The 13,009-nt window shown below is 53.1% G+C and overlaps 1 protein-coding gene across 1 annotated transcript in view; it reads right to left on the minus strand.

The window, feature by feature from the left end:
* Positions 1 to 91: 91 nt before the first annotated feature.
* MYO1D (myosin ID) overlaps positions 92 to 13,009 on the minus strand; it is a 366,899-nt gene continuing 353,981 nt past the window's right edge. The window contains exon 22 of the mRNA XM_066263321.1: positions 92 to 2,352. Within this exon, the coding sequence (XP_066119418.1) occupies positions 2,196 to 2,352 (157 nt within the window). The 3' untranslated portion in view covers positions 92 to 2,195. The remainder of the gene's footprint in view (positions 2,353 to 13,009) is intronic.

Here is a 13,009-nt window from a genome sequence, read left to right on the forward strand (position 1 = left end):
TCCCTTTCACCTGCTGGGGGAACAGCTGACTGGATAAGCTAAAGGTTCACCATTCCAGGTAGAGTTTTCCATCACAGATAAGCAGAACACCTTTAAAAATAAGATTTAATGCTTTATTGCTCTTGGTGGTAAATCAAAATATGCTTTAGAAATAGAGTTAATTTAATGGAAAATAGGAATATATGCACCAAACCATAAACTGCATTTAATTAAATCAAGAGGAACACTTGATGGTGTACAATCACTGTGTTCTGCTTCCCCCGGCGCCCGGAAGCGTGACCATGGTCTCACCCGAGATTCCTGGTCCTCCTTCAGTGGCCACACTGACTTCTCTTAGAACATCATGAAAAAGTGCTTGTGACAGCTGGTGGTCCTCTGGCCCTCGTGCTGGGCTGAGGGGCTACAGGCAACATGGACGGGCGGGAGGAAGGACTGCAAACTCCCCTCTTCCTCCTCCCTGGCCTCTGAGAGGCACTCATTTGGCATGTTCTGTTTTGGTGTCTAAAAAACATACATTTGCATGTGTCTAGTATAAAGCGACAAGTTCGGGGAAGCGGAGAGGCAATGTTCCAGTTAAGACGGTTCAACTCGTGTCAAGGTGCTTGGCAAAACTGAGCGTCGCCACCCCGGGCTGGCGCACCTCTGCTGTGCCGGCCGCTGGCCAGGCCTCCAGAATGACGGGTTCCCCAGGACAGCATGCCAGCGGGATTCTCTGCTGAAAACTCCACTCGGCGCAAAGGTGTGCGGGCCCTGGGGGGCAGGGGTGGGGGGTGCAAAGGGGACTGGACTGCGGGGACGGCCTGGGGGTCAGCCGGTGGCTGGGGCAGGCGCTGGGTAAGGCACAGAAGGCTGCACTCGGCACCTGGTGTTGCGTGGGGTCAGGCGACAGGACAGGGGCATGGGGGGGGCAGGCGGCAGCATGTGTGGCAGAAAGGGAAGCCGTCAGCATGTCCCTGTGACCCCTGCTTGGCTCCTCCTCCTGAGGTGAGGGCTCACCCTCGGCCCGTGCCCACCAGGTGCCCCGAGTCTCTTCTTTCAAGGCTCCTGGCAGGGAGGCCCAGGCCGCCCAGAGGTTCATGGTGTCCCCTTCAGCTGAGACAGGAGGGGGGTCTCAGGAAGGCACCCGAAGGCAGTGTTGGGCGGTGACTGGCAAGACGGCCCTGCTGCCCTGGCCTGAGGTCCGCCTGCCCCACGTCCGTCTACGGGGCGGGGTGGGCATTCTGGCCTGGCCTGCAGTGCCAGGGCCCCACGTTCCGGTTTCCTCTCTCCGCTTCCAACATCCTGTGTGCTCTGACCCTCCCGTCCCAGTCCTGGTTGTCTGAATGAGGAGGAAACACCGGTGTCAGAAGGGAAGCTTCCAGACCCTGCAACTCCATTTTCTTACTAGTGTTCCTGACACGAGTGTGGGCACAGTGGACACGGTATCTGATTAGCTACCCTACAAAATGCAAAAATAAGTGGAAGACAGCCAGAGGCACGGGCCAGGGGCTCCCTTCCAGAGAGGCGGCAGGTGGCCTGGCGGAGCGCAGGCTCTGGGCTGAGGGGCTGGTCACACAGGTGACCCTGCGCACCTGAGGGCTTTGGCTGGCTGCTGGTGGGATGGGGCCCACTGAGCTGAGCAGCTCCCGGAGCCAGGTCTGGGGGCCGCGACCACCTTGGGGGACAAGGTGTGGCAGGATGCGCTCACAGGGAACGCAGGACCACCTCCCCAACTGTCTCCATCAACCTTCCTGGGGGAGCATGTCTCTCGCTGGGGAAACTCCTGAGCACCCCACCCCCACCCTCGGCCCTTACAGGGTCAGCAGCTGGTCACTGGCTCAGGTGCACCGACTTGAACTGGCCCGACCACAGGGCCTTGATCAACTGAAGGCACCGGCAAGTTGCCTCCGAGGTGAGATGTGGTCTGGACGACAGCCCAGGGCTCTGGGACAGGCGGCCGGGGTCTTTGGTTTGTTGATTGGGGACTGGACAGTTGGGACAGAGGAAGGTGGAGACCAAAGGCAGAAAGCCGGGAAGAAGACCTCAGGGGAAGGGCCTGAGAGCGGGCAGAGAGGGGCTCCTCCCCAAGCAGGACCCTTGCGAGCTGATTTCTAGCGGGCAGTAGCAGGCTCAGCGATTAGATCAGGACCGATGACGCTGCGGCGGGCTCCGGGCTCCGCTGCCCCGCTCCCTGGCGGGGCCCCCGCGGGTGGGCATCAGTTCCCGGGCACACTGAGGATGAAGCCCGAGCGGTTCTTGGTGAAGTCGGGCTGTGGCTGGTTGAGCCGCGTCTCCACGGAAACGGTGCACTTCTTCCCATGCAGGCTGCACTGCACAGGGTTGGTGACGTTGACTTGAAGGTGCCGCTTCTCACTGGAAGAGTCAAGAAGAAAAAGACAAGACAGGCAGTTAGCAGGCAGCCAGAGTGGGGCGAATTTCCTTGCTGCTGTGGGCCCCCACAGGTGCCCCAGGGGGTATGGCCAGTGGGGGCCTCAAGTGGAGGGCCTGATAAGCCCCAGGAGCTGGCAAGGACAGGCAAGCCTGGGGCTGGGCTTTGGCCTCAAACCAGAGCCTCAGAGAGCAGAGGGCTGAAGTTCTGGCCCTGGGCTGCTGGCTGGCTCCAGAGAACCAGCATGTTGACCTGGACCAGAGCTGCCGAGTCCCGGGCCTGAGACCCCAGCCCCTTAGGCTTTACATTTAAATGTCAGCAGAGGCGCTTGTCATGAGGGACCTGGGATATTGCTGTAAAATTATTTTTCAATTATTTTTTAGAGATGAGAAGCATCAATTTGTAGTTGTGGCACTTTAGTTGTTCACTGATTGTTTCTTATATGTGCCTTTATGGGGGGGGGGTGCTCAACCTGAGCCCATGACCCCTGCCTCAAGCCAGTGACCATGTGATGATGTTGATAATCCACGCTTAAGCTGGCGACCTCGGGAATTCGAACCTGGGACAGGCGGCCGGGGTCTTTGGTTTGTTGACTGGAGACTGGACAGTTGGGACAGAAAAAGGTGGAGACCCAAGTGTTCCAGGTCAATGCTCTATCCACTGCGCCACCGCTGGTTAGGCTATTTTTCAGTTATTTTTGAGGTTGGGAGTCTCTCTATCCAGGGACGAATAGAAACTTCCCTGCACACTGTCCCTGATGAGAGAAAGGTCTAGGGTTCCGGCTCACCCCTGCCTGTCACGGGTCCAGCTGTTAGAAGTGGGTCTGACTCCGGTTTCTTAGGTGCCTCTCTCACGGCGGGGGTTGGGGCTTTGAATTGGCTTTGCCACTAAGGACCAAGGCTCCTCTGCTGATGGGCCCCACTGCTCGGATGGGAGATTGGCCCCACGTGAACACCTGTGCAAGAGAAGCTCACGCCCCCACTCCCCCTGCCTGGGGCCAGCGCCTCCTGCTGCCTGGAAGGGGCTCAGCCAGAGTGCCGATGGGGGGGCGGGGGGGCACACCCAGGAGGCCCGAGGTGGGGGTGGGTGAGGCTTTGTGCTCCTGCCGAGCAGAAGCAGATTTCCTGTCCTCCAGCTCCTCACACTGCTGTGAACATGCCACAGAAGGGGCTTATTTTAAGACCTGAGAAGGTTGTGGAACAGGCTGGCACCTCCTGTCTCACACACGCCGGCACAGTCCCACCCGGAACCGCGACGTGAGCCAGCAGCGTTCTTTGCACGGGGAAGTGAGAGGAGAAGGGCCTGTGTGCTGTGAACGGCTTTGTTTCTCTTGGGGTGCATCTGAGGCGTGGACAGGCTGGGCCCCCTGGACTAATGCCACTCTCACCGCGGAGCGGGATGCACGTCCGCCCAGCAGGGGGAGGGCTGGCGGGGGCAGCAGGTGCTCTTGCCCAGCCTGCACGTGCGCCGCTGGCCCAGGTGAGCATGAGGTGCTTTCTAGGCACCAGGGGCCTGGGAGGCTCCATCACTGACACCTTTTCCTCCTGCCCTGACTCTGGGACACCTGTCCTGGCTACCAGACAGCACTCAAGTGGCAGGTGGTGCCAGCTTCAAGCTAGAGCTGAAGCACCACTTCCTGAGGGTGCCCAGTGCGCACGCTCCGCAAAGGGCTCCACAGTCTCGGGAGTGATGCGAGGTGTCGCCTTCACACCTGTTTCCTACCTGCTTCCTCATACAGCATGTCATAGAGGCAGAAAGTGGGCACAGGAACAGACCCACGGTTATCACTTGTGGGCATTAGGTATCTAATACTTAATGTCTTGTCAGCTGCAGCTAAAACCTTAGCTTACACAGCTATTTTTAACCAGACTTGGACATAAAAATAGCAGAGCCCAGCAGAGGCAGTGACTCAGGCACATCTCCATTCCTGCAGGAGCCGGGCCTGCTGTGCAGGGTCGATGTGTGGCCCGTGGCTGCTGGGCCCGGGCCTGAGGCCCTGCGGCCCTCGTCCAGGCCAGGAGCCAGCAATAGCCAGCGCCGCAGCCTGTGGCCGGATGTGCCCCCAGGATGGGGCTGCGCTCCGCCCGGGTCCTGTACCTTCCCTCGCTGGTTCCCAAGCCTGGGCGGCCTTCCTGCCCCCCTGGGTCAGCCCAGCACCCCCTCTGGGCCCCTGCATGCTGGACTTGCACCCCATGGGAGCCTTCGGACCCTGGCAGAGGCCTTCCCGTGCCCTCGCCTCCTGGTGGCTGTGTGCTTCCTTCAGGGCAGTGCCAGGGACAGGCTCTGCCTCCCACTTCCTGTGTCTTCGCAGTCCTCTCTCTGGAGCCTGGTACACTAGTGCGCACACAGTGGGTTCCAGAACCACCTGGGACTCGGTCTTACGGAGAGGGTTCTAAAAGGGCCACACTCCAGGCCAGCGTGGCAATCTCACAGAGGAAATACGAGTCACTAGCCCACCGCAAGCTCATACAATCAGAACGTGCTACTGTCGGCCCAGGCCTCCTGACGACAGAACCCTCACCGCCACGAGCGCAGAGCCAGCAGGGAGTGGTCCCCGAGGCACCCTTCCTCCTGCTCCTGGCTCTGGGCATCCGTCTGCTCTACAGGAACAGACACTCAGCACCTGTGGTCACCGGTTTGGATTTGGGCTGGTGGGAAAAGGAGGAGCAAATGGCTATTACAGAATGGCAGCCCAGGATCACACGGGCACAACTTCACTGTGCAGCAGAGCCTGCGAGCGGGGCGCCCCAGACTGCTCTCCCCACACGGGGCTGGGCTGGGCGCACTTCTGCTGTCATTCTTGTGGCCCCGTCAGTGAGCACAGGGGAGTAGATCCCGGCTGGGAAGGAGGCGGGAGGGACAGTGCCCTTCCTCTGGGAGCAGAGCGAAAGCAGAACCATGTGCTTGAACATCCGAAGCAATAAGACACAAGTAACTATTATTTACTGGTTAAAATATTTAAAGCGCTTTCTTTTTTAAGGTTTTATGTATTGATTTTAGAGAGAGGGGAGAGAGAGAGAGAGAGAGAGAAAGAGAGAGAGACAGAAAGGGGGGGGGGGTAGCAGTTGCTTCTCATATGTGCCTTGACCAGACAAGCCCGGGATTTTGAACTGGTGACCTCAGTGTTCCAGGTCGACGCTTCTATCCACTATGCCAGCACAGGTCAGGCTTGAAACATTTTCAATCACAGTTGACATACAATATTATTTCCAGGTGTACAGTATAGTGATTGGACACTTATGTAACTTGTGAGTGATCCCTCAATAAGTCCAGTACCCATCTGAGACCTTACCTAGTTATTAAGTATTACTGACTGTATCCCCTGTGCTGTACTTTACATCCTGTCAGTTTTTATAATCGGCAATTTGTACTTCTTAATCCCCTCACCATTTTCACCCCTCTCCTAACCCACCCCCCATCTGGCAATCATCAATTTGTTCTCTGTATCTATGAGTTTGTGTTTTGTTTTTAGATTCCATATATATGTGAAATCATATAGCATTTGTCTTTCTCGGTCTGACCTACTTCACTGAGCATAGCACCCTCCAGGTCTGTCCATGCTGTTGTAATGGCAAGATTTCACTCTTTTTTACCGGCTCAGTAACAGTCCATTGTATACATGTACCATGTCTTCTTCACCCACTCATCTACCCATGGACACTTAAGCGGCTTCCATACCCTGGCTACTGTGAACAATGCTGCCGTGAACAGAGGCGGGCATATATCTTTGAGTGAGTGTTTGGATTTCTTCGGATAAATATCCAACAGTGAAATTGCTGGGTCATATGATATTCTATTTTTAAGATTTTGAGAAACCTCCATACTGTTTCCTATGGCCGCATCACTTTATAATCACTGATCTCAGCCATTCTGACAGGTGAGAGGTGAAACCTCATTGTGGCTTTAATATGCATTTCCCTGATGATTAGTGATGTTGAGCATCTTTTAGTACGTCTCTTGGCCACCTGTATGTCTTCTTGGGAGAAATGTCTATTCAGGTCCTCTGCCCATTTTTTTTTTTTTTTCAGAGACAGAGAGAGAGTTAGAGGGAGAGACAGGGACAGACAGACAGGAATGGAGAGAGATGAGAAGCATCAATCATCAGTTTTTCATTGCACGTTGCGACACCTTAGTTGTTCATTGATTGCTTTCTCATATGTGCCTTGACCGCGGGCCTTCAGCAGACCGAGTAACCCCTTGCTGGAGCCAGCGACCTTGGGTCCAAGCTGGTGAGCTTTTGCTCAAACCAGATGAACCCGCGTTCAAGCTGGCGACCTCGGGGTCTCGAACCTGAATCCTCCGCATCCCAGTCTGACGCTCTATCCACTGCACCACCGCCTGGTCAGGCTCTTCTAGGAGTTTTATGTTTTAGATCTTACACTTAAGTCTTTAATCCATTTTCCAATTTCCCCAACACCAATTTTATTGAATAGACTGCTTTTACCCCATTGTACATTCTTACCTTCTTTGTCATAAAAATACTGACCATATAGGCATGGATTATTGAGCTCTACTCTGTTCCACTAATCACTGTGGTTGCTTCTCCTATGTGCCTTGACCAGGATTTGAACCCAGGACCTCCACATGCTGGGCCAATGCTCTACCACTGAGCCAACCAACCAGGGCCAAGACCCTAGCATTTTTTGTTTTCATTTGCATGAAATATCTTCTTCTATCCTTTTACAGTCAGTCTGTTTGTCTTTCAATCTGAAGTGGGTCTCTTGTAGGCAGCATATGTGTGGGGCTTTGTTTTTTTAAATCCATTCAGCCACCCTATGGTCTTTGGAACATTTAATCCACTTACACTTAAAGTAATCATTGATAGGTATATAGTTATTGCAATCTTTTTTTTTTTTTTCCCAAGTGAGAGGAGGGAAGCTCGAGAGACAGCCTTCCGCATGTACCCTGACTGGGATCCACCTGGCAACCACCATGTGGGGCCAATGCTTTGCCCATCTGGGGCCATCCTGGCAACTGAGCTATTTTTAGCACCTGAGGTAGAGGCTCCATGGAGCCATCCTCAGCACCTGGGGCTGTGTGCTCAAACCAATCAAGGTATGGCTACATGAGGAGGAGAGAGAGAGAGATAGAGAGAGAGAGACAAAGATAAGAGGGAGGGGGAAGAGTGGAGAAGCAGATGGTTGCTTCTCCTGTGTTCCCTGACTGGGAATTGAATCTAGGACATCCACACGCCAGGGTGATGCTCTACTGCTGAGCCAATCAGCCAGGGTCTTTTGTTAATTTTAATATATATATATATATTTTTTTCTTTTTTTTTTTTAAGTGAGAGGAAGGGATGGCAACCCCTCTGGGGCCAATGCTGGAATCAACCAAGCTAGCCTTGGCACCTGAGGCTGACACTGGACCAACCAAACTATCCTCAGTGCCTGGGCTGACGCTCGAACCAATCAAGCCACTGACTGTGACAGTGGTTGAGGGAGAGAAGGGTGAGAGGGAGGGGGAGAGAAGCAGGTGGTTGCTTCTCATGTGTGCCCTTGACTGGGGATTGAAACTGGGATGTCTGCACGTCAGGCTAACGCTATATCCACTGAGCCAACCAGCCAGGGCACTTTTAATATTCTTTGTTTTTAACCTTTGACATTTTTTAAAAAGATTACTTTATTTATTCATTATAGGGAGGGAAGAGAGAGAGAGAGAGAGAGAGAGAAGGGGGGAGGAGCAGGAAGCATCAACTCCCATATGTGCCTTGACCAGGCAAGCCCAGGGTTTCGAACCGGCAACCTCAGCGTTTCCAGGTTGACGCTTTATCCACTGCACCACCACAGGTCAGGCCAACCTTTGACATTTTAATTACCATATGTTTCGTTCCATAAGATGCACTTTTCCCCCCAAAAAAGTGGAGGGGAAAATGCCCGTGCTTCTTATGGAGCAAAAAATATGGTATTTTATTAAATATTTTAACATACCATTTGGTTCAGAATATTTTTTTTTCTTATTTTCCTCCTTAAAACCCTAGGTGTGCCCTGACCTGTGGTGGCGCAGTGGATAAAGCGTCGACCTGGAAACGCTGAGGTTGCCGGTTCGAAACCCTGGGCTTGCCTGGTCAAGGCACATATGGGAGTTGATGCTTCCTGCTCCTCCCCCCCTTCTCTCTGTCTCTCTCTTCTCTCTCCCTCTCTTTCTCCTTTCTAAAAAATGAATAATAATAATAAAAAAAACCCTAGGTGTGTCTTATGGTCAGGTGCATCTTATGGAGCAAAAAATACTGTATGATGTGTCTTGGTGTGGGCCTCTTTATTTATTTTATTTTATTTTATTTTATTTATTTATTTATTTTTGAAGCTGGAAACAGGGAGAGACAGTCAGACAGACTCCCGCATGCGCCCGACCGGGATCCACCCGGCACGCCCACCAGGGGCGAAGCTCTGCCCACCAGGGGGCGATGCTCTGTCCCTCTGGGGCGTCGCTCTGCCACGACCAGAGTCACTCTAGCGCCTGGGGCAGAGGCCAAGGAGCCATCCCCAGCGCCCGGGCCATCTTTGCTCCAATGGAGCCTTGGCTGCGGGAGGGGAGGAGAGAGACAGAGAGGAAGGAGGGAGGGATGGAGAAGCAAATGGGCGCTTCTCCTGTGTGCCCTGGCCGGAAATCGAACCTGGGTCCCCTACACGCCAGGCCGATGCTCTACCGCTGAGCCAACCGGTCAGGGCCGGTGTGGGCCTCTTTAGATTCATCTTGTTTGGGACTCTGTGCTTCCTGGACGTGTATGTCTATTTCCTTTACCAGGTTAGGAAAGTTTTCAGTCATTATTTCTTCAAATAGGTTTTCAATCCCTTGCTCTCTCTCTTCTTGTACCCCTGTGATAGGAACGTTGGTATGCTGATGTTGTTCCACAGGTCCCTTCAATTATCCTCATTGCAAAAACTACCTTTTTCTTTTTGCTGTACCCATTGGGTGTTTTATGCCACCTTGTCTTCCAGATCACTGATTCAGTCCTCTGCTTCATCTAATCTGCTGCTGATTTCCTCCTTCATTTCAGTTATTGTATTATTTATTTCTTTTTCATGGCTTCTTTTTGTCGAAGTTCTCATTGACTTAATCTACTCTTCTCCTAAGTTCACTGAGCATCCTTATAACCAGTGTTTTAAACTCTGTATCTGTATCAGATTGTTCATCTTCATGTTGTTTAGTTCTCTTTCTGGAATTTTGTCCTGTTGTTTCATTTGGAACATGTTTTTTTTGTCTGTGTATTTCTGCAGCCTCTCTTGGTTTCTATGTGTCAAGTAGACCTGCTACGTCTCCCAGTTTTGGCAGAGTGGCCTTATGTAGTAAGGGTCCTGTGGGCCCAGTGGTGCAGTCTCCCTGTTCACCTGCGCCAGGTGCTCCAGGAGAGTTCCTTGTGTGGGTTGTGCATACCCTCCCGTGGCAGTTGAGCCTTGATTGCTGTTGGTATTTCAGTGGGTGGGAATGACCCTCAGACTGACCGGCTGTGTGTGTTGGCTGTGACTATGGTAGATATGTTGTGCAGGAGCTGACCCCATGGAGCAGGAATCACTTCAGTGAGGCTCTGGTGCCAGCTGAGCTTGGCATTTGTGGAGCGGGTTGGGTGGTGCTCTGGTGTGCTCTGAAGCCACCCACTGGGTGGGCTGGTTCTGGAGCTCCCATGCAGACCAAGGTCAACTGCCATTTGTGCCTGACTTTGGGCTGCCTGATGCGAGCTACAAAGTGATCTGTGTTTGTTTTTTGCTGCTTGTGCTGGGCTCGGAGGCACTTGGAAAAGGCCATGCTGTGAACTGAGGCCAAGTCCCAATTGTGCTGGGTTTGTGGCCCCTTAGCTGAAGCTATGTGCCAAGCCAACAATGGTCACAGCTTATGTCAGACTTGGGGGCCACCTGGTGGGAGTTATAAAGCAAGCTATGACTGGTCACTGCTTGTTGGCCTTGGGCCGCTTAGTAAGAGGTACAGGGCACGCTGAGGCCAGCTGCTACTTGTCTGGAGTTTGTGGACCTTTGAGAGATTTTAGGAACGTCTGTAGTGTTAGCGGAGGCAGGCCCCTTGAACGGAAAAGTCACGGGAAGTCGCTCAGGTGGGTGTGTGAGTGGGTGGGGTGGATATTGTTAGCCAGGTTCATGGAGAGCTCATATTTGGCATCTGCACCTACCATCAAGGTTGGGGGAGACTCAACACAGGAACAATAACACCTGCCAGTGCCTTTGTTCCCAGAGAGAGCTGCCCTGCCCCCTGCCCCTCCAGCCCTCGCATTGACACTCTTCAGTTCAGTTCCTCTCTGTCTGTCTCCGGCCCTTTTCAAGTTGCCACGCCTGCACAGGAGCCAGGAGCCAGTGAGTGTTGGAGTGAGCAAGTCTGTATGGGGACCCCTCAGGAGGAGCCTCTGGAATTCCAGCAGCCCTCTGTCTCACTTGATGCAATCCCTGCTTGTCCTCACAGCCAGATGTCAGGAAGTCTCCTGTTCCTGGCACTGGGGCCCAGCTGGAGAGCCTCCTGTGGGGCTGGGACCCTGCTCCTCAGGGGGGACCTCCATGGCTGAGATATCCCTCTCAAATCTTAACTGCCATATGTGGGTGTGGGACCTGCTTGTTCTGCATGTCTTCTCCCCCCCCCCCCCAATCTAGACATTACTTCTTCTTCGTATCCTTAGTTATAGGACTCTTGTTAGCTAACCTTTAGGTCAGCGGTTCTCAACCTGTGGGTCACAACCCCGGCGGGGGTCGAACGACCAAAACACAGGGGTTGCCTAAAGCCATCGGAAATACATATTTTATTTAAAAATGTATTGTATAATAAATATGTCGCGACCCACAGGTTGAGAACCGCTGCTTTAGGTGATTCTTAATAATGGCTGTTGTATAATTTAGCCATATGTTGATGTGGTTGTGAGGGGAGGTGAGCAGTTTCCTTACTCTGCCATCTTGACTAGAATTAACTATCATCTAGACCAGTGTTTTTCAAGCCTCAGTCAGGTGCTAGTTCCCCAGAAATTTCATGCCAGTCTGTGAGAGTTAACCACCCTGGCGTTGTATGGAGAGTGTAGGCCCGAGAACATGGACGTGAGAGATGCAGATGAGTTCTGTGTCCCGTTCTTTTCTCTGTCCCACCTGTTCTGGGACAGCCCGCCGTTGCTCAGACCCCTCCCTGGTGGCCCCACTTGCTGTCCTAGGACAGCTGGTTGGTTGTCCTCTTTCCCATGGGCAATGCTGGCTCTTGGGTATTCCACACCACAGGCCCAGAGCATGGTGTGCAGGGGCGCCCGGCCTGGCAGGAGGGCGGGGGGAGATGTGCACGAAACCATGTGTGCAGAACATGAGTGACTGGTCACCTTCATCCCCTCTGAGCCAGCTTTCCGCAGGCCGTCCCTCTCCTAGACATGGGTCCTGACCTATGACAACCACCTAATGACAACTTCCCTCAGCTGGGTGAGAATCAATCTGAACTGGCGAAAGAAAGGCCCGGGTTCAGGGGCGGTCCTCACACTGCCCAGGTTTCTGCGCAGTGCTTTCTCGGGCTGCCTGAGATCCGATCCCTCTGAGCTCTGAACTCGAGAGCAAGGGCCCGAGGGCTGGAAGGTCCAGACCCCTGTGCAATCTCTGTGACCTCGTCCAAGTCATTTAAACCTCTGTCTTGTGCAGCCATCAAATGTACGTAATAAACAGGTTCTTTGCCCACTTTATGAGTGAAAGTAAATGGGTGAATAATTTTATTTGCTCTCCAAGCACTAACTGGCTACTAACTCCACGCCAGGCATGTGCTAGGTGTTGAAACTACAGAAAACGAGTGTGTAGCCAAGACTGGGGGTCCTCCCCCACCTCAGCAAGCTGCCTGCCACACCGGGCTTTCGGTCTGGTGAGTGAGTCTTCCACTCTGAAAGGGGAAGCACTGTACGTGGGAGCATACTGTGCTTGCGCCTTACAGCCCACTCTTCTCTGAGTTAAGTGCTAAGAACCGCCAAGAGAGGTGGTGTAGGACAGCCACTGCTGAATCAGTTCATGTTCTCGACACGTTTTCGGTAGAGTTCATAATTTAAGATGAATGCTCCTGTTCGTTAGCAAGACACAGCCCTGAGCGGCGCGGCCCTGGCCCCCAGCCTGTCTTCACGGGGCTGCCCTGGCGTTTGGGCACAGAGAGGCGGGGTTCGAGCGGCTACAAGTGTTGAGTTTAAAACAACAACAAGGGCAGGAAGAAGAGCCAGCCTTCTGCTGGTCTAAAGAGCGAGGCTAAGCAGCTCCCAGCTGTCGTCATCCACGCAGTGCCATCGACAGACCGGAAAGACAGTGTGGACCAAGGTTGGCGGCGCCTCAGTAAGTTAAAAATAGAAGTGTCATGCAACCCAGCAATTCCACTCCTGGGTATACCCCCAAAGCAGCAAAAACAGGTGTTCAAACAGAATCTCACACAGGACTGTTCATAGCAACATTATTTGCAATAAACAAAAGGCCGAAACAATCCAAGTGTCTATCTACTGAGGGACAAAATGTGGAATACCCACTCAATGAAATATTCTTCAGCCACAAAAAGAAATGAAGCACTGATACCAGCTACATCGATGAACCTTGAAAACATTATGCAACATTAAAGAAGACACGCCTGACCAGGCAATGGCACGGTGGATAAGGCATCGAACTGGGACACAGAGGACTCAGGTTTGAAACCCCGAGGTCACCAGCT

Source organism: Saccopteryx bilineata, chromosome 2 (genome assembly GCF_036850765.1).
Source record: "Saccopteryx bilineata isolate mSacBil1 chromosome 2, mSacBil1_pri_phased_curated, whole genome shotgun sequence".
In the NCBI taxonomy this organism is placed as follows: domain Eukaryota; kingdom Metazoa; phylum Chordata; class Mammalia; order Chiroptera; family Emballonuridae; genus Saccopteryx; species Saccopteryx bilineata.